The 17446-nt window shown below is 48.6% G+C and overlaps 5 protein-coding genes across 5 annotated transcripts; 2 read left to right on the forward strand and 3 right to left on the reverse strand.

Moving 5' to 3' along the window:
• Positions 1 to 653: 653 nt before the first annotated feature.
• BKA55DRAFT_684101 (uncharacterized protein) lies at positions 654 to 2574 on the reverse strand (the record flags this gene model as incomplete). Its single annotated transcript, XM_046198595.1, has 2 exons — positions 654 to 2181; positions 2234 to 2574. 2 exons carry the CDS (start codon positions 2572 to 2574, stop codon positions 654 to 656), a joined length of 1869 nt encoding a protein of 622 aa, XP_046054642.1.
• Positions 2575 to 4121: 1547 nt separating this feature from the next.
• BKA55DRAFT_589340 (uncharacterized protein) lies at positions 4122 to 6126 on the forward strand (the record flags this gene model as incomplete). The annotated part of the gene is made up of 4 exons (XM_046194919.1): positions 4122 to 4289; positions 4349 to 4450; positions 4514 to 5249; positions 5279 to 6126. The coding sequence occupies 4 exons, from the start codon at positions 4122 to 4124 to the stop codon at positions 6124 to 6126; spliced, it is 1854 nt and encodes a 617-aa protein (XP_046054643.1).
• Positions 6127 to 6909: 783 nt separating this feature from the next.
• BKA55DRAFT_499452 (GNS1/SUR4 family-domain-containing protein) lies at positions 6910 to 8036 on the reverse strand (the record flags this gene model as incomplete). The annotated part of the gene is made up of 3 exons (XM_046186655.1): positions 6910 to 7448; positions 7496 to 7565; positions 7617 to 8036. The coding sequence occupies 3 exons, from the start codon at positions 8034 to 8036 to the stop codon at positions 6910 to 6912; spliced, it is 1029 nt and encodes a 342-aa protein (XP_046054644.1).
• A 1762-nt stretch (positions 8037 to 9798) lies between these two features.
• BKA55DRAFT_152577 (cytochrome c oxidase subunit VA-domain-containing protein) lies at positions 9799 to 11330 on the forward strand. Its single transcript, XM_046184952.1, has 4 exons — positions 9799 to 10213; positions 10461 to 10506; positions 10594 to 10711; positions 10908 to 11330. The coding sequence occupies exons 1-4, from the start codon at positions 10056 to 10058 to the stop codon at positions 11024 to 11026; spliced, it is 441 nt and encodes a 146-aa protein (XP_046054645.1). The 5' UTR covers positions 9799 to 10055; the 3' UTR covers positions 11027 to 11330.
• Positions 11331 to 11411: 81 nt separating this feature from the next.
• BKA55DRAFT_633051 (uncharacterized protein) lies at positions 11412 to 16895 on the reverse strand. Its single transcript, XM_046196972.1, has 4 exons — positions 16290 to 16895; positions 12639 to 16232; positions 12392 to 12589; positions 11412 to 12343 (listed from the first exon to the last, which is right to left on the reverse strand). The coding sequence occupies exons 1-4, from the start codon at positions 16587 to 16589 to the stop codon at positions 11543 to 11545; spliced, it is 4893 nt and encodes a 1630-aa protein (XP_046054646.1). The 5' UTR covers positions 16590 to 16895; the 3' UTR covers positions 11412 to 11542.
• Positions 16896 to 17446: the final 551 nt, after the last annotated feature.

A 17446-nucleotide genomic window follows, 5' to 3' on the forward strand; every position in this document is an offset into this window, starting at 1 on the left:
ACCCGGTAGCAAGTAAATCGACTAAAGCGTCACAAAATCTTGCTTCTATCCTTGGATCTTCATAGTATGCGCTGTAAGTGATGCAACCGCAAAAGGTGAGTACTTTGCACAGTATTCTCCAACTCCCGAGTTTACTTCTATGTACAACGTGGAATGATGTAAAGTCCCATTTAGAAGGGACGTGGCGATGTAATATTTCTGAAAATATTCTGAATCCAGATACAGATATGATATTGAAGGCATTAAACTTTGATTCTGGAATGAATTACCGCCGATCACTGAATCCCTAGCCCGAAGCTGAAACACAGCGAATATCACTGGAATGTCAAACACACACTCTTTGCCAAAGTCTATTCTTCTAGATCTACAGAAACATAGATCTTTCAGTCAACCTAGGGCTGCCTCAATCTACCAGCGATTACAAGCAACTTCTCCTTTACAACTGCTAGGGTATTTTGCATAACAACCGATCCCAAGAATAAATCAATCTCAACTTCCCTTCATCCGCCATAACCTCATAATGCCCCATCATCCATCACTTCAATTCTCTGTCAAGAGCCCCGTTGACAAAGGAAACATTATTAGTGAAAAGCTCACGAGATAGACCTCTAGGGCCTACAGGGATTAACCGTAACCTATTAAAAGGCACACCATTACCACAGTTCTCGACTGCGTCGAGGAGATCCTCCACTGCTCTGAGGTCGCCATGGATCAGAGCTCCCATTGAACGCACCATCGTCACCCCCTTGGCCAGGAACGGCCAAAAACACGCCAGCACCATTACCAACCATGACACTACGTCGAGCATCTCCTCGATCCCACCCAGACCCCGTGACATCGGCCGCCAGCCCGTAGCTGCTAACCGGCCGGCGAGACGGTGCCGCAGAAGATCTGATCATCGGATCAACTGACACAAAGTTCCATTTTCCAAACTCGTCGCTCTTGGTAAAAACTTCGAGTGTATGCGTGGGAGCTGCCGACGAAGGGTTGCGAGGAGCGAATGGATTATTAGAGCTGAAGCGTTTGCTGGGTGGTTGGATATTCGACATGGGCCGCCTAGGCACAGGAAGATTTGCCGACTTCGGTGATAGGTTTGCCGATGGGAAGGCAAATCCTGGAGTGGATTTGGTAGATGAATTAGAGCCAGAGCGTACATGCCCTCCAGCGAATGCAGCATTGGGAGGTGGAAGTCCCTGTAATTGTTCAGGGAAGCTTTCATCATGAACGTAGAGTCGCCTTAGTCTGGGGAACCCGCCGCCAAGGATGGAGCTCGCAAGATATGAGTAATAGCCCATCGTCACACTGGAGAAGGCACCCGCTGAAGATGAAGAAACTTCAAACCGCAGCGTTTCGAGCGTTCTTGATGCCAGTGGGCGTGAATTTGCCGAGGTTGGGAATTGTTCAGAAACATTGGTCTGAATGGCAAATGTCTTGAGAGACGAAGCCATTGTGAAGATTTCTTGCAAGCTTGCTGGATGGACACCCGTATCCTTAAGTGTCAGGACTGTCAAAGCTTGCTGTGTCTCTTGCCATGCAAGATACTCGATAAGGCCCTTCAATGTCACTCCCGGTGTATCCTTGAGCACTAATTCCTTCATAGGTGGTAGCGTAGGAAGCCCATCCGATGAAGACAGGACCTCATCTGAAAGACCTGGCGTGTTTGATACCTTGAGTGCTTGTAAGTTGGTGAGACTACCAAGAACAGCCCGAAGTGTCATGGCATCAATTGCGAGGTCATTCAATTCTAGCACCTCAATATTCGGCCAGACTTGACCCGAGGCGAGCATGGCCAGACTTCGCTCAGAACCACCCGTATAGGTCATCTTTCGAAGATTAGGACATCGAGCTTGGACTTCGAGGCGGAGGGTCGCGTAATGAGGGTCATCGCAAAACATCCCCTCGGGCAAGTCGACATATCGTAGGTTTGGAAGAACAGCGATGGTCTGGGCAAGCTCAACTTGGGAGGATTCGCGCAACATGTATGGAAGCTTCAAATATTGTACAGACTTTCCAACACGTGTAGGATCATCACGGACAGTACGTCGGAGGAGACGGAGACGAGCTTGGGCAGGATCCTCAGGGACACCATTGCGATCGAAGCGGGAGGTCTTTTTACGTTTTTCGGCAAGCCATTCTTCTAAACGGCAGTAATGGACTGGATCGATACGAACGCTGTGGTATCTTGAAAATGGTTAGCTGTTGAACATCATCGAACCACCATGACACGACTTACAAGATCTTGACCGCGCTGGGCCGCCATGCGCGACAAACTTGAACACAGTGAGCTAAATCACGAAGGTCGCATAGCATGCACACGCTGTCACTCGTGCTTGCGCTACCCTCACAAGTATCATAAGTCTCGTCAAGGGCGTGTGGGCAAACAAAAGTAAAGATACGCTCGAGGACCTTTGGTGGCAGATGAGCAAGCAGATATGCTGAGTGTCGAGTTGGAGGATATAACGGTGGGCGTCCAGCACCAGGAGGACGGAACTCTATGGGAACAATAAAGTCTGAGCTCTGGCCGCCACTACCGGCCTTGTCCTTCTTGTTCCGACGTCGGAAGGGGTTTCGCATCTTGGCGTGCGGTTGTCTGGCTGTAGGGACAGATCGCGAGTGGATAGAGACAGGGAAGATTTAAAGAGCTCACCAAAAACAAAGAGAGAAAAGTGGTGATATAGAAGAGAAAGAATGAAAGGAATAAGGAGGAATACGCAACAGAAATCGAAGAACAAGAGAGGTTCAGACTCTTTTGAGAGGCTGAACTGTATGGAGACCAGCGAGAGGTAAGAGGAAGAGGAGAAAGTGAACGAGGGGACCTTATTAAGATCGAACCCCAACTCCAATTGAATTCTGGGGAACTGAATAATTGCAGGGGGTACCACCAGGGTACCTGCCTTTTCGGATGTGGATGGAAGCACGTGCCAATGAATGAGACTGTATGTATATCCGGTATTCAAAATGGGAAAGAACAAAGGCCAAGCGATAGCTTAAGCTACCTACCCAACCTAAAGGGCAAGAATTAAATATTATTATTATGCATCTTTCTTCAAGGCTGATGTTTCAGGGGATAAACGCTGTATCCAAACGGCCTGCAGCCTTACCCCGCCAGCCCGCATTCCTCTGCACTTTCAGAGGCTGACACCTGAGTGGCGTTTGCCTCTAAGCGCGTTGTCTCTGCGCTTTGATGCTGTAGCTGATCAGCAGCACCTCCTTGCTCACTGGCAGATCATCAATCAGCAGGGGGCAGAGAGAGGGACAGAAACAGAAACAGGAAACAGAAAAAAGTCTTGGCTGCCAGGAATGGAATAAAGAGACCTCGTCAATATCAAACTTGTCCTGCGTATCACAGGCCGGCAAACATTACATTGCAACGCATTGGATGGCTTAAACTTTGCCCCCTTTTGCTATGATATGCAGTCAGCGGAAAAGGGGGTTGGATCTACAAGTGCCACGGGCGTAAGCGCCTCTGTTTCTAGGTGAGAAACTAAATGAGGACAGGATCCTTCAGTCCGAATTAAATGCCTGACTGCGTTGTATTGTGTTGCCTTGCGTGTCTCTTTTCTCTGTGATAGCTGTAGGATTTCTCGCATATGCAGCCAATGGTTCCGTTTTATAGCAAACATAGGCTCACAACCCATGTCTTTAACTTGGCAAACCAACGCATTTCGTCGGTAGTCATGAATTAAATTGGATCGTTGTTTGTTCGTGTTTGCTTTTGCTTTGAATTTGCTTCATTTGGACCCTGATCATGACGTCAATTGGTCGCGTTTCCTCTGCTGGTGGTACGTTGAAGAACTGAAGATGCTGGCAGGTCTTGGCTATTGACTGACACAACTCTACTTGATTGAATGGATACGTTCACAGTCAATTAGCTTATTCGCAACATTTTTTTATCATTCGTAGTTTTGATACAGACCACTCAAAGTGAGAATATGTATTTTCTGCCCAATATCAGTATCTTCCAGGCATCTTTGGCTTCCTCCGCTCGGGGGCTGTGTCGAGGTAGTCATGGGCAAGGTATTCAATCACTTGAAGGTTATAATCTCATCCAAAGTCTCTCGCAGTATGCTTATACATAGTAATTCGACCATGAGATCAATTAACTGCTCGATTTCTCAATCATGCACCGCTTTTTACAACTTCCCCCCCGCTCCCTGCCTCGTCGATTATTCTCACAATCCATAAGCCGAGCATCTTCACGCTTATACAAACCTCTCAACCCCAGGACGTCAGAGATTAGACTCCTCAAAATACCGTCAAACCCCTCCTCCGAATTCGAACTTGTCACTGTATCTCTCGACGATGAACCCAAGTATGCAGCACTGTCCTATCTCTGGGGGATCCCGAGAAATATGGCCAGGTCACTATCAAAGGAAACACTGTCAAAATCCCGGACAACTTAGCTTCGGCCTTTCTCTGCACCTTGAGCAATGACCCTTTTCGATTCACAGTCAGATGTCAGATATCTTTGGGCTGATGCGATTTGTATCAACCAGAACGATCTTGATGAAAGATCCCAACAAGTTCAACTCATGCGTCGTATCTTCCAACGCGCCCATATCACTTTGCCTGGGTTGGACCCAAAGATTATTCTCTTGCTTTCGAAACTATCAAAACACTTACGAACGGGATATATGAGAACATGCCTGAGGAAAATGCCCCTTATAAGACAAAATTCGACCTCGAGTGGTTGCGGCGCCATCCCATGCTTTGTATCGACAGAGCACCTGAGTTACCAAACAACCACTTGAATGATCCTTGGTCTGCTGTAACCGACTTCTTACAACATCAATACTGGCAACGAGTTTGGATATTTCAAGAAGTAGTTCTAACAAATGAACTTGTTTTCATCAGTCCAGGAGAAGCCAATCTTTCTTGGTCTATGCTCCGCGATACTCCCCAAAGTATCATTTCCGTTGCCAAAGACAAGAAGCCCGATTTTCTACCAGATACAGCATGGAACCTTCTCAGCAACCCGATGTCATGGGGGAAGCTCTCGTGGTTATTCCTTGCGCAAGCACGCACCAAGATACCGGACCTAGATGGCTTTAAATGGTGGGCTGTGTCAACTTTTGCAGCTAATTTGCAGGCCACCGATGATCGAGATTACATCTATGGCCTTCTTGGAGTTTCTGGCATACCGATAACTCCTGACTACAGCCCCGAGAACACGACCTCACGGGTCTATACCAAGTATATTGCTGGCTGGCTGAAAGCTGCACGCACACAACAAACTACGCATGTCCACAGTCCTCTTGCATTTTTTTTTCCCTCGCAGGCACTGGGAAATATGGCTGCTCAGATTTGCCAAGCTGGGTTCCCAACTACAGAAAGAAGAGTGAAGCTTCTTCACCCTGGTGTTATAGTGCCAGCAAATTTCGCTCAGCTGACGAAGGTGTCGTGACTTCATCTCCCACTCATCATTCAAACTACCCTTATGTTGTCGAAGAAACACAAAGTCTGTTCAGTTGGGGTAGAGACATGGGACCTGTCACTTTGTCCACAAACCACCGTCACGATTCTGATCCAGAGATCTTGGCATCGTTCATGTCTTTCGCTAACTCTTTCGCCACGAGCAATTCACAGTATGCTACAGGGATCTCGGCTGCCCAGGCTGTTATCAGGCTGTTATCCATGGACACATCCAAATATGTCTCTCAGGACCTTGTCGACAATGCTATGAATCTTGCCATGCTGATCACCTATTTCAATATGTCCGAGTCCCAAACTGTCACAAAAACCTGCAGCTCAAATTGTGATTATGATATTCTCAAAATGGCCTTTCCTCCATCAGATTTGGCTCGCTTGAAAGTCAAACTTGACGTCGTCGAAGAACTCAGCTCATGGGGTCTCGAAACACGAAGAGAAGCCGTGTCAAGAATCATGCCAGTACTCTACAACTACAGATTCTTCGAGACAAATCGGGGCTACTTGGGCGCGGTTGATTTTGACGTTCTTGAAGGAGATAGGCTTTGCATTCTCTGGGGATACAAAGAGCCAGTAGTCTTGAGGCCAGATGCAACGGGTTGCTATACATTCGTAGGGCCAGCATATGTAGTGGATATGGACACCAAGAACACAACTCCAAGCCAACGACCTCAAGGACAATGGTTCGAGTTACGATAAGGTCAAAAGGGAGAACGACACTAAAGCATATCTGAAAGGTAACAAACTAAACATTAAGCTTATTTATCGTCGATGTGTCGATGTCTTATGTACCTTTGAAGTACGTTTGTGACCTAGTTTAAACTAGTAGCCTGCCTCTTGACCCTTCCAGATGGAATGTATGACAAGCCACCAATGACTTGTTAAGACGCGTATTGAGTACCTGCTTCATCTGATAGCATGAATCACGAATCACACATCAGCGTAAGGTTCTACAAGTGATACAAGAACAATGAAGCGAGTGATCCATGAATTGGCTCATTCATCTCTCAGACTCAACAACTGAGAGAATTAATAATTCTATCATACATAGCTGAGAAATTGATTACAAGGGTTCTAGATAGATCGTCGTAGCCTGGGGCCGCTCCAAGTCGGCCGAGACTTGTGTCCCAATAACCATGCCCGTCCTTTCAAAATGCCCCGTGTTCGCCCTGTAAACTCAAACCGTGAGAAGCATCGTCAACACCCTCCATCATTATCGCTGCCCACATAAAGACTATTATTCATAGCAGATCTCAGCTTTGAAATCAACCGAGCCGCCCATTTTTCGGAAAAAAGCAAATCTCCAAAGTGTTTTATATACGTATTGAAGCCGCTGAGATCAATCCAGATCGAACTCCAACGCGAGAATGGCTTAAATGCTCGCGTAGCATTATGCAATCGTTAAAGGAGAGAATATATCAATATAGGCCGATGTACTCATTCGAATACATCTGTGCCAAGTCGATAGTCTCAGCCAGACATTTAGGCCTTGCGGGATCGAACGGAGCCGTTGGTCTTGGAGCCAGTGGTGGTGGCACCGTTGGACTTCTTGACAGGAGTAGTCTGGACCAGATGAGGGTCGGGGAGAGGAGCCTGAGACATGCGTCGGAGGCTCTGTCGGCCGGTAGGAGCCTTGCCCTGCTTCTTGTAGGTGGCGAAGTAGAAGGAGATGAACAGAACGAGGTAAGAGCTGATGGTAATGATACCGGAGAAAGCAGCAAACTCCTCGCCAGAGCACTTTCCAGCGTTGGGCATCCAGGGGAAGTAGGTCGAGGTGAAGTAGGTATAAGAGGCGAAGTAGATGAAACCGAGATCAATGACGAACTGAATGATCTGGAGGCGGGTGACCCACTCCTTCCACCAAACACGGACACCACGAGCGCTCTGGAAGTAGTACCAGTACATAACGACGTGAACGAGAAGGTTCAAGACGATGGGAACCCAAGAGACGGAGGTGGAACCGATGAGCTGAGTGTAGCAGAGGAAGGCGGTGGCGCCATGGTGATAGCAGTGGAGGAAGGCTGGTAAGTGTTAGCTTGTCAAGGTTGTATTGGGAACAACTACATACTCAGAGGCTTCTTCTTGAGGAACAGGAAGACGGTGTCAAGGAGCTCGAGGTACTTGGTGAGGTAGTTGAGCTGTTACAATTGTCAGTTGGGAGTGCATGCCAAAATTTGCTGGAAACTTACGTAGTACAGGACGACAAGGGGCTGAGTCCATCCACCCTCGGCATCGCAGATAGCATGGAAGATACCGCCACGGACAACGGTGGGAAGAAGCTGCTCAACGAAGAGAGCCAGGAGAGTACCGCTGATCAGAGTCAAGTAGAGATTGTGAATGAGGAAGAGACCCTTGAGCTTGAAGGGCTCACGGTTGCGCATCCATTCGCGACCACCGAAGATGATGGCGTAGTAGATAACAATGAAGATCGATGTCGACTTGAGAGTGGACATGGGGGTCTCGAAAGGCACAAACTTGAAGTCATTGGCGGAGTAGCCAACAACAGCAGTGAATGCCTTGTCAAAGATGGGCCACAGGTGAACGCCAAAAGGCCGGTCGATGGTTGGCAGCGGAAGCTGCTCGTAGAAAGTAGCGGGAGACGCAGACATGATGGGCGAATTGTACGTTGATACCGACACAATTGTTGACCGCAGGACCGTTTATTAAGTAGGGGATTTGGAGTAGCCGAGTTACGTATTCGACGTGGCTTTTTTTCGAAGACGCGACAAAGCCAATGGCGCGGGTAGGACACGTGAAAGACGAATAAGTAAAGACTGACAAGGAATGACAAGAAGAAGAAGGTTCTCCGGAGAGATGAAATGGTTTAAAGAAGAAGCCAGGTACACGGCGATTGTGGGAATGCGTAGAATTAAAAAGGAGATAAAAGGGGAGAAGGAGAGTAGAGTTTTAATTGAGGGAGAGCCAAAAGAGGACGGCGCATCAAAAAGGGGAAATTTCAATCCGCACCGCTACCTTCCCTCAATCGCACTTTTACCGGGCAGATTGGATCTCCGGCTGCCGCGGACGGTGTAGCAGTAAAGTGAAAGTGGCACCTGGCACCGCACTTTCCTTCCATAGAGGTGCCACTAGTACATCTTTGTAGGGGGCATCTCAAGAATTTACCCAATTGCCATGCGTATATCTTATTCCATCAACAGGCCCGCCCCAGGTACCAAGAATTGGCCAGGCTCGTGCGCTTTTGGCTACTGTCTTCTACTTCATTGTGGAAAACATGACACGCGCTCACAGGAGGAAGCACCACACGAGCATGCATGCCCGAGATGAGGCTTCACTCCACACTGCAATTACATGTGAATATGCCGGGTTCTCCGGATGCACCAATGAAACGAAGATGCTTAGAGACTACACGTGATTTATGAAATGCCATAACGACACAATATGCTAAAGATGTCCCCTGAGGCTTGTGCCCAACCGATGCTTATTACACTTGTCTGACTCTGTCGTGCCTGTGCCTGTGAGATCGTGTCCCGAGGCTTACTGAATGCCAAGACTGCGGTGATGACCGAATGGTGTAGCCCGATTGAAACTCATTGGTTATGTCAAACTCCGGGATAAAAGCCCGTTAGACAATCGCCATTAATATCCGTACATCGTATCACGACGACACAATGTCAGGTTGTCAGATGGCATTTGCAAGGTTGATTCGCTCATATTGAGACCGGAAAACAACGACCACTCGAAAATACAAGGTTGGATACATTGAGCAACTTGATCCTCGCAATGGTTACTTCAGGTACCTGAAGCAAGATATAGTTGATTTCCTGTAAATCCTTCGTCAATGCAATTTCGAACCAAGGTTCCATATAAATATCGGCGATTCCCCATGTCAGGATCGATCAATAACCTTTCAACGGATCTCAGCACGGTTCCTCTGAACTAAACTAAAAACCTAAAGAATTTTGATCAAGGTTTCGCTTAACTGATTGCTCAATTCACATCAACTTCATCTCAACTCAGAAGCCTGTCGCCTGTGTCACTTGTGGCTGCTACGTGGCGGTGCTTCTAGGCATCTTAAGGTGTGGCTGCTTCGCAGCTGTCAATCAAATGGTGGGCGCCGTAATAATTTCAATGTCAGTCCAACGATTGGTGGTTCCACGTTCCAATTCCCTGTCACCGAAAGCAGCCTTGCCGATAGAGTGCAGGACGTTCCAGTTGACTGGATTAAGCCAAGGTTGAGTTATATTTGAAGGCTCTCGCCCGAGAACATTTAGTTCTATAGCCCAACCTTTGTGGCACGAAGCTATCGTCACTTTCTACTTTATTCATCTGCCATGATCAATTGGACTACCGTGCCAGGTGCCTGCGGCAATGACGAATGGAAGCTAACTGGAAGTAAGCTCGTTGAAGTACAGTACAAACACTGTCCTTTTCATAGCAACTTCGACCCTACTGTGAGCCTGCATCACAATTCGCACTATAGCCCACAACTACGCAATCAGGTCTAGCTTCGCCTTAGTCATCAATCCTCAGCCCATCCTCTCGCCCAAACAACTCTGCAGTCATCACCCGAGCCGGAAAAAGCCAGCCCACTACCTCTAACAATACACGATTTGTCTCCGACAACAGACATCACCAGTCTCTGACAATAGACGCCTCTCCTCTCCAACATGTCCGCCTTCATCCGTGTCGCCCGTAGCGTTCGCGCTGCTCCCATTCGACCTGCTGTCCAGCCCCTGGTTGCCCGCTCGGCCGTTGCCCACTTCACCACCTCGATTCCCCGACGAAGCGAGCACGCCGAGGAGACCTTTGAGGAGTTCTCTGCCAGGTAGGACCACTCCCAATACCCAATGGCCTGCCGTCTACTTGGAACATCGATTTTCTGGACTGTGGAAAGTTGTCGCAAATTGGTTGGGAGAGTTGGGGTCTTTGCGTGGTTGTCTTGCGGCTGTGGGAAAAAGATGCCGCAAAGCCCGCCTAGAGCTCTGTCCCCACGCGATTTCCCCCGAATACTTTCCAATGCAGCCGCACAGGTTTCTTGCGGCACTCAATTGCTAAACTACCACTTTCCGCAGGTTCGAGAAGGAGTTTGATGGTGTTCAGGACGTTTTCGAGCTTCAGGTATGTCTGCCCCACGGGGTAGAGCTCGCTGCTCTCCGGCTGGCTCCCGAAAATGTCGTATGACTTTGGCTTATCACCAAACCACAGCGCAACCTCAACAACGCCTTCGCTTACGATCTCGTCCCTGCCCCCTCGGTGATCGCTGCCGCCCTTAAGGCCGCCCGAAGGGTCAACGACTTCGGTACTGCCGTCCGCATCTTCGAAGGTACGAAATTTTGTCAATCAATTCCACCTTGCATTGCCGTCCACCCGACCGATGGATCGGCAGCGTCTAAATTGCCTTTCTTGAATTCTATCAGCACAGCGACCCAACCTCGATACGGACCTTGCTTGATGAATACCACCGACGACTCGCAAGCAAATCCACCAACATGACCACATTGCTAACTGTTGCTCCTTAGGTATCAAGACCAAGGTTGAGAACAAGGGCCAGTACGAGCAGTACCTTGAGGAACTCAAGCCCCTTCGAGAAGAGCTTGGTGTGTTGCTCAAGGAGGAGCTGTACCCTGAGGAAAAGTAGATTGTCCCCTGGTCTCAGTGTTCTGAGCCCCGTGTATACTGGATGTTGGCCGAGACGGAAGGGAATTTCAGACCCAAGAGGTAGACGGGGGAGTTTGGTTGTGGCAGCCCCAAATCGATTGTGTTATAGCCTTAGGTGCGACTTGGCGACGCTTGCTCTTTACTAATCTCCTCCAATGTTGAGAGTTTTTTGTATATCTGAAGTTCACTGTTCATCCACTTGAGTGACTTATCTTCCACCTTGGCTGAAGCTATACTACCTAGGGATTTACGTCAAAGAAGGCTTGATGTACAGGATCAACTGCGTTGACAAATTTCCGTAAGTCAGCATTGTCCGCGGCATTCACGAGAAGCATCAGGTCAAATTCCTACACATCTCAAATAGATGTTCATTGTATACTGGTGTAGAGAGGTTCTACATTCCCAACTGCCGGTCCCATACGCCAAATACCATGATAGCCCTAACATATAAAGGATTGGTATCACCATGCCCCCATACATCTGCCGTCCGTAGCTCTTATTGTAAGTGATTCCATCTTCCATTTCCTGCCTGTTGTCCCACGAATTGTTGACCAGGGCCGATAGGGCTCGTCCCTCGACTAGCAGAGAATGCTGCCCGGGGTCGTGGGCTCATTCCACTTGGCACGCGAGGGCTGCGAGGCATACTACCTCCACGTGTGTTTCTGCCATTCGAGACACTGGCCAACCTCTGGTTGGCGTTATATAGCTCCGCATCTCGTTGCTGGACTTGGGCTTGTAGATTTGCGATTTGCTGCAAAAGCCCTTGCCGTTCTATGGCAAGATTCTGCGTGTGAATGGCACGCAAATTCTCTGATGCCTTTTGTGTCAACTCTTCATTTTGGATCTTCAATGATTTGTTCTCATTTGTCAATCTCAAAGCTTGGGAGTCGACATCCTGGTACCGACTCTTCATGAAATCCACGTCGCTCAAGGCGCTCTTCCGCCTACTTTCCGAGAGCTGCAGTTGCCCTTTGACTTCGGTTAACGCCTCTTCCCTCTTGGCTGATTCAGGGTTTTCGTTGAGACGCGCAATGGTTGATTCGAGTTCATCAATTCGCTGTTGTTGCTTCTCTTTCTCCTTTTGAGCGACCTTTGCGGCGGCTGCCGCAAGACCCTCAATTCGCAGCCTCTCCTTTTCAGCCACGGTTCGATCTTGAAGAGCAGCACGATTAGAAGACTCAATCTTATTCAAGGTCTTTCGATGGTCCTTCAATTCTCTGTCAAGTCTGCTGATGTGGCTTTTGAGTTCTGCTTCAACTTCGCCTGCCTGTGAAGTTTGTCGCTTGTATTCGTCGATCTGGAGCAATTTAGATGCTGTCACACCACTCATTTCCATGGTCCTTACCTGCTCCCTGATTGACTCCAGAGTTACCAGAGGCACTGAAATCATTGCTTTTCTTTCCCTGGTCCCGCCTCGAGGGGAAGCACTTTCGAGCATCCGGCGGACTGCAATGGGCATAGGGGGATTATTAGTATCGATCGGCAGATCGCGAAGTGGAAGAGTGCGCATTCGTTTAGCGTCACCATCGTCTTCGTCATTAACCTGAGAGTGATCAGCAATATGAGCTTCAAGATATAAAGTCGATACTTACATGCTTCCGCTTCAAATCATTCCCATATAAGGCGTCTCCTGTAAAAGGTAGCTGGGTCTGTGTCCCCGGATTCTCGAAGATGTCAAGAACATCATCCGGGATACCCTGAGGTTCCCAATTCAATGTGTCAGTAATTCCGTTGAGATAATTTGCAAATATCTCTGCGACCTCGTGAGGTTCACAATAGCCTCGTTCTGGTTCTTCGAGATAGCGTCCTGCGCTTACAGTAGATGCGAGAACTGCGTTCTTAACCTCGAGTGCCGTTGCGCCATCCAACAAACGAAGTCTAACATGCTCAATCGAATATGTTGTCACAAGTAATAGCACTAGCGGCGACTTCCGAACAGTATTGTCGCATAACTGCGTGGCGATCGACGAACTCAGATAATGAAAGTCATAGCCAATAATGACGTCGAAGCTGAAAGGGTCGAACTCTTCCGTGGCCAAAGCAAGACTGATTCTTGCAAACGAAACAAATTTGGTATGCTGGTTAATGCTTTCTGCCGAGCATTCAACCTTTGCTGCTTCAGCAAGTTTAAAAAGTAGTCGCATCAGTTCCTGGTTACGGACCACAATCAGAATTCCCTTTTCTTTCCCGTCTAGTGCAGCCATGAGCTCAAATAAGAAACTGAACTTGGGATTGGCATCACAACAGTATTTGGCGAGCTCGGAGCTGGGTAGCGTCTCGAGAACACTGCCAATGACATCCTGGGGATAGTCGCAAATCTCGAAGAGCCTGTCGAAAAGACTGTCAATCTTTTCAATAAGTTCTTCACTGGGCTCTTCGGGAGTCTCGCCGGTGAAGCAGCGGCTAAAGGCCTGAATTTCGGCTTTGTGGCTCTCTATTATCTCTCCATAGTAAGAACGCCTGCTCGCTTGCATTGGGAGAGTGACGAACTTTTGTACGTAAAAGTCGTCCTGCCCTGAAGATTCTGACGATACATCAGAATCTTGTTCAACAGAAACTTGGCCCATGGTAATAGAGTGCCCTGAACTTTCAACTTCAGCGGGCACTGAATCTTGGTTGGGAAAATTCAAGGTGTGGGTTGGCTCAACTGGTTCATTCGGTATACTGATGACTGTGGGAGAAATCGTTGCAGGGAGCATGCTATCTTCCTCATCTTGGCTAACAATAGAACGGGTGAAGGATACGTCTGATTCAGCAAATCTTCTACTGAGCTCTTCCCGAATCCTGGCAACTGCAGTGGTGGAAGGGTCCACCATAATGGCTGCCGGCGCTATTGATGACACAGGGGTGTCGGGGTTGGTCCCTAGAGCTTCTGGTTTCCAGGGATCCATAGAGTAGACTGGCTGAGACTGAAGTACAGCTTCAAGACTGCCTGTACTGGCACCAGGAACCGGGTCTTCATTGGTGATTGCTTCATAAGGCGTCCCGTCATGGTTCTCTTCGAGAGAATCACCAACATGTGTCAGTGCCGAGTCCCTGCCGAAATCGATGTAGCTTTTCAGCTCATCGGCAGCTGAATCCCGTGGTTGAGAACCCGAGCGCTCCATTTTCTGGTTTTTTGAATCTAATCGAGGCTTTTCAGGTTCTTTAGAGTCGCTGCCGGTCTTAGATTTGCTGAGTACGCTATCGGTCTTTGCAATACTCGTGGGAGAAGGCGATCTCTGACTGGAGCCTGTTCTTTGACCGGAAACACTGTTTTCCTCGGGTTGAGATCTAGAAAGCTGCGAAGCCGCCTGAGCCGCCTGCAACGCTTCAAGACTTTCCTCCTGGTTCGCCTGAGTTTCGCTCGAGGCTCTTGGGTGAGCAGCCGCGCCAGAAATAGATTGGGCAGTCTTGTTGATAATCCCAGCCGCAGAAGAGAGATAGCTCGATATGTCTAAGGAGTCGTACAGCCCTTGGGGTTGGGAATTATATACTTGAGGTTTCTGTGTCCTATGTGAACCGGGAGAACTTCGTAGAGATGCAGATGTCTCCCCTACGACGTGAGGGGCGCTTTGGTCACTGGGTAGGGAACTATCAAGAAGGATCCCTTTCTCAGATATTGCAGGGCGAAAGTGGTCTGGTTGACGAGACGGTATGATGTCTGAGCCGGTTGCAGCCGAATCCGGAACAACTTCAACCTGTGAAGCAAGAGGGGTAAGCTGGGTCTTTGATCCAAACGTTGAAGTTCTGTCCGTAATAATGTTTAGGTCGGTGGATAGGCTCGAGTGGTCCTGGGAATCTGGAACGATGACATCAATCTCCTTGCTTGATGAGGATAGTTCCTGTGACTGTGAGAGATCTTTCACGCCACTCACGCCAGTTGATTTGTCAGGGCGCTGGGGGTCAATGTCGCCCTTTTCGAATTGTAGTCCAATTATTTCGTCTTGATCCCCTGGGGAGTGATGATGACTTGGTGCACTTCGCTCCACACCCGAATGCTTATTACCTAGAGTCTCCTCTTCAAATGGAAGGCGACTTGGAGAATCAAAGACGTGATCTTGTACCACTTGCTGCCCGTCCCCAGAACCTTGATTAACCGAGACGCTATCTTGGCCGTATGGGTCCTGATTGACAGGCAAGTCTCGGCTGTTCAAGGACTGGCTAGCCTGAGAGTTTGCGGTTTCAAAACTCTCGTTTTCCGGCGATAAGGTATCTGGAATACCCCCGCTCGAGCTAAGATTATCTCCCTCTAATCTCTGGTCGTTCGTAGTGGTTCCGTTCTCAGTATTGTCACCTTCTGGATCGTGGGTCCCTCTGAGTCTGTGAATGTCCTCGGTCTGGTCGTCTGAATGATTAGCGGCGCCGGTGTACCCTCCAAAATCAGTGGGTAACTGGTTGTCTTCAAGATTCTCGGAATCAGAATACTCTGCCTTCAGATCCACAGGGGCGTTGGCAGGCTGAAAAGCCTCACTTTCTGGGTACCTGGCGCTGAAGTCGCGATTGTGTACCTCTTTCTGGCATACAACCTCTCCAACTTGACGGTTACTTCCAGAATTGTCCTCGGCCAATGATGATGGATCTTCGGGTATTTTAGGACTGCTTGGAGCACGATCAGGTCTAGCAGCAGGTTCGCTTTCGCAATTTTGATAGTCCCAATGTCCGGATAGATCTTGAGAATCTGGGATGGTGTCTTGGCTTAGTTGCGATGCAAAAGTAACTCGCTGGTCATCATCCTCAAGTTCCGTGATCCTTTGAGAGCTGTTTTGAGTGGCGACACTCTGATACTCAGATGGGTCGAAGTTGTCGGGCTTACTTAACACAACAGCAACTCCTTGAGTAGGTGCCCTCGAGAAATCGTCGAAGCTCACAGATTCAGCGTCCACAGATGAAGCAGAGATGAATGAAGGCACAGGCTCTTCTGAAAAGGTACCTCCAGGTTCAATCCTGGAACTGCGACTTGGCTGCACGTCTTGCTCGTGAGAATTGAATCGAGATATGTCATGAGTCGATGCATCAAGTTTTGGCTGTTGTTGTCTGTTGCAAACCACAGGCGTCTCGGATTTACCCCGACGAGGTGTAAGATCTCGAAGTCCTCGCCGATTTCTCGTCTCACGACGTTGAGCTTCACGATTTGTCCTTTCACGTTCCCTCTTCTGTTTTTCTTTCTCCCAATCTTTTAATGCTTCAACATTGAGATCCTTGTACTAAGGTATATGTTAGCGTATGTGATCTTATCTTATTAACTTGACGGGGCGTCAAACCGGAATCCACTCGTTCTCATACGTCTCACCGTCAGAGTCAGTTTCCCACTCTACAAGGCACCGGTGCTTAATCTCACCACTGTTAGGGTTTGCTAAGTACTCTTCATTAATGACCCGGCGAATGTTCCACCACTCTTTTTTCTTGCCCAACTTCCTGCGCTTTCTGGCAGGCGCCTGTTGGACAAGTTCAGGTTCACTATCTTGGGCTTTTCCTTTTCTCTTTCTTTTCGATCTGCGCTCTAATGAGGTTCTGGGTGTGTTTGTTGTGGATTGATGCTCTTCTTTGCGCGTTCTCACCATGGGTACGCTGGTATAACGTACGTGGGATGATAGCTAGAGAGCCGAACCCGAACAGCCACAGGAGTGCAACACACGGTCGTGGCAAATAGATGCCGCGCAATAACGAAGCTGCGATAAGATCTATCCAGCGACGATGACCTGCGGCGACCGGCTTCAGCGGTCAACGCTTGGAATAAGTCGATGGTTGCGCGCCGCGGTTGTGAGCAAGGCTGCCAAACAGAAGCAGCTTGGGGAATGCTTTGGGGAACGTCGTCGATCAATTGCCGCTAGAATGCACGTGATGGTCAGACCAAGGATAGTGTGTTCAGGGTGAGAAATCAGGGTCCTGAGGCGAGCTAGTGGACCTTGGGGGCTTGGGGCGCAAGAATAGTGAAAGAAGTGACAGGGGACCCAGGTGAAAGCCAGGGCGCCTCAGTGGATGAGAGTGTAGTTACACGAGGTGTAGGTGTTGTGTTGAGGCAAGAAATAGAAATCGAAGAGAGTTCAGAGTCAAAATGAAGTTATGATAGATAAGATGGGGCAAGACAGATGAAAGTGTAAAGTGAGGGTGGTAAGTGCCTTCTCTCTCGCAATTTTTGGTTGTAAAGGCTTCTCTAAGGCTTAGGATCCCTTCAGGCGATTAAGTTAGGTAGCCCAAGCAGGCATCTTCTGCACCCTGCATAGGCAGGCAAAAGTCATTCAATTCTGGTGACCGTTTTGCACACAGAAAGTGACTCCTCACTTAAGATTCTACTATCCCTGAGCAGCAAACTTGACGAATAATCAAATGTTTGATTGAGCACGGGCGCCACAGGTCAAGCAGGAAGGTAGATAAAACCCCAATGAGACACTTCAGACGTCGTCCGAGTGATGATGTG

The sequence above is a fragment of the Fusarium redolens genome, assembly GCF_020744475.1.
Source record: "Fusarium redolens strain MPI-CAGE-AT-0023 chromosome Unknown BKA55scaffold_2, whole genome shotgun sequence".
Taxonomy (NCBI): domain Eukaryota; kingdom Fungi; phylum Ascomycota; class Sordariomycetes; order Hypocreales; family Nectriaceae; genus Fusarium; species Fusarium redolens.

What these genes read in the sequence shown, in the direction of transcription:
- BKA55DRAFT_152577 (XM_046184952.1), top strand. Translation starts at nt 10,056, where the DNA reads ATGTCCGCCTTCATCCGTGTCGCCCGTAGCGTTCGCGCTGCTCCCATT. An exon ending in TTTGAGGAGTTCTCTGCCAG is followed by an intron (nt 10,214 to 10,460) that starts GTAGGACCACTC and finishes CACTTTCCGCAG; the next exon opens with GTTCGAGAAGGAGTTTGATG. An exon ending in AGGACGTTTTCGAGCTTCAG is followed by an intron (nt 10,507 to 10,593) that starts GTATGTCTGCCC and finishes ACCAAACCACAG; the next exon opens with CGCAACCTCAACAACGCCTT.
- BKA55DRAFT_633051 (XM_046196972.1), bottom strand. Translation starts at nt 16,589, where the DNA reads ATGGTGAGAACGCGCAAAGAAGAGCATCAATCCACAACAAACACACCC. An exon ending in ATGATTTGAAGCGGAAGCAT is followed by an intron (nt 12,590 to 12,638) that starts GTAAGTATCGAC and finishes GATCACTCTCAG; the next exon opens with GTTAATGACGAAGACGATGG. An exon ending in TGGAGTCAATCAGGGAGCAG is followed by an intron (nt 12,344 to 12,391) that starts GTAAGGACCATG and finishes AAATTGCTCCAG; the next exon opens with ATCGACGAATACAAGCGACA.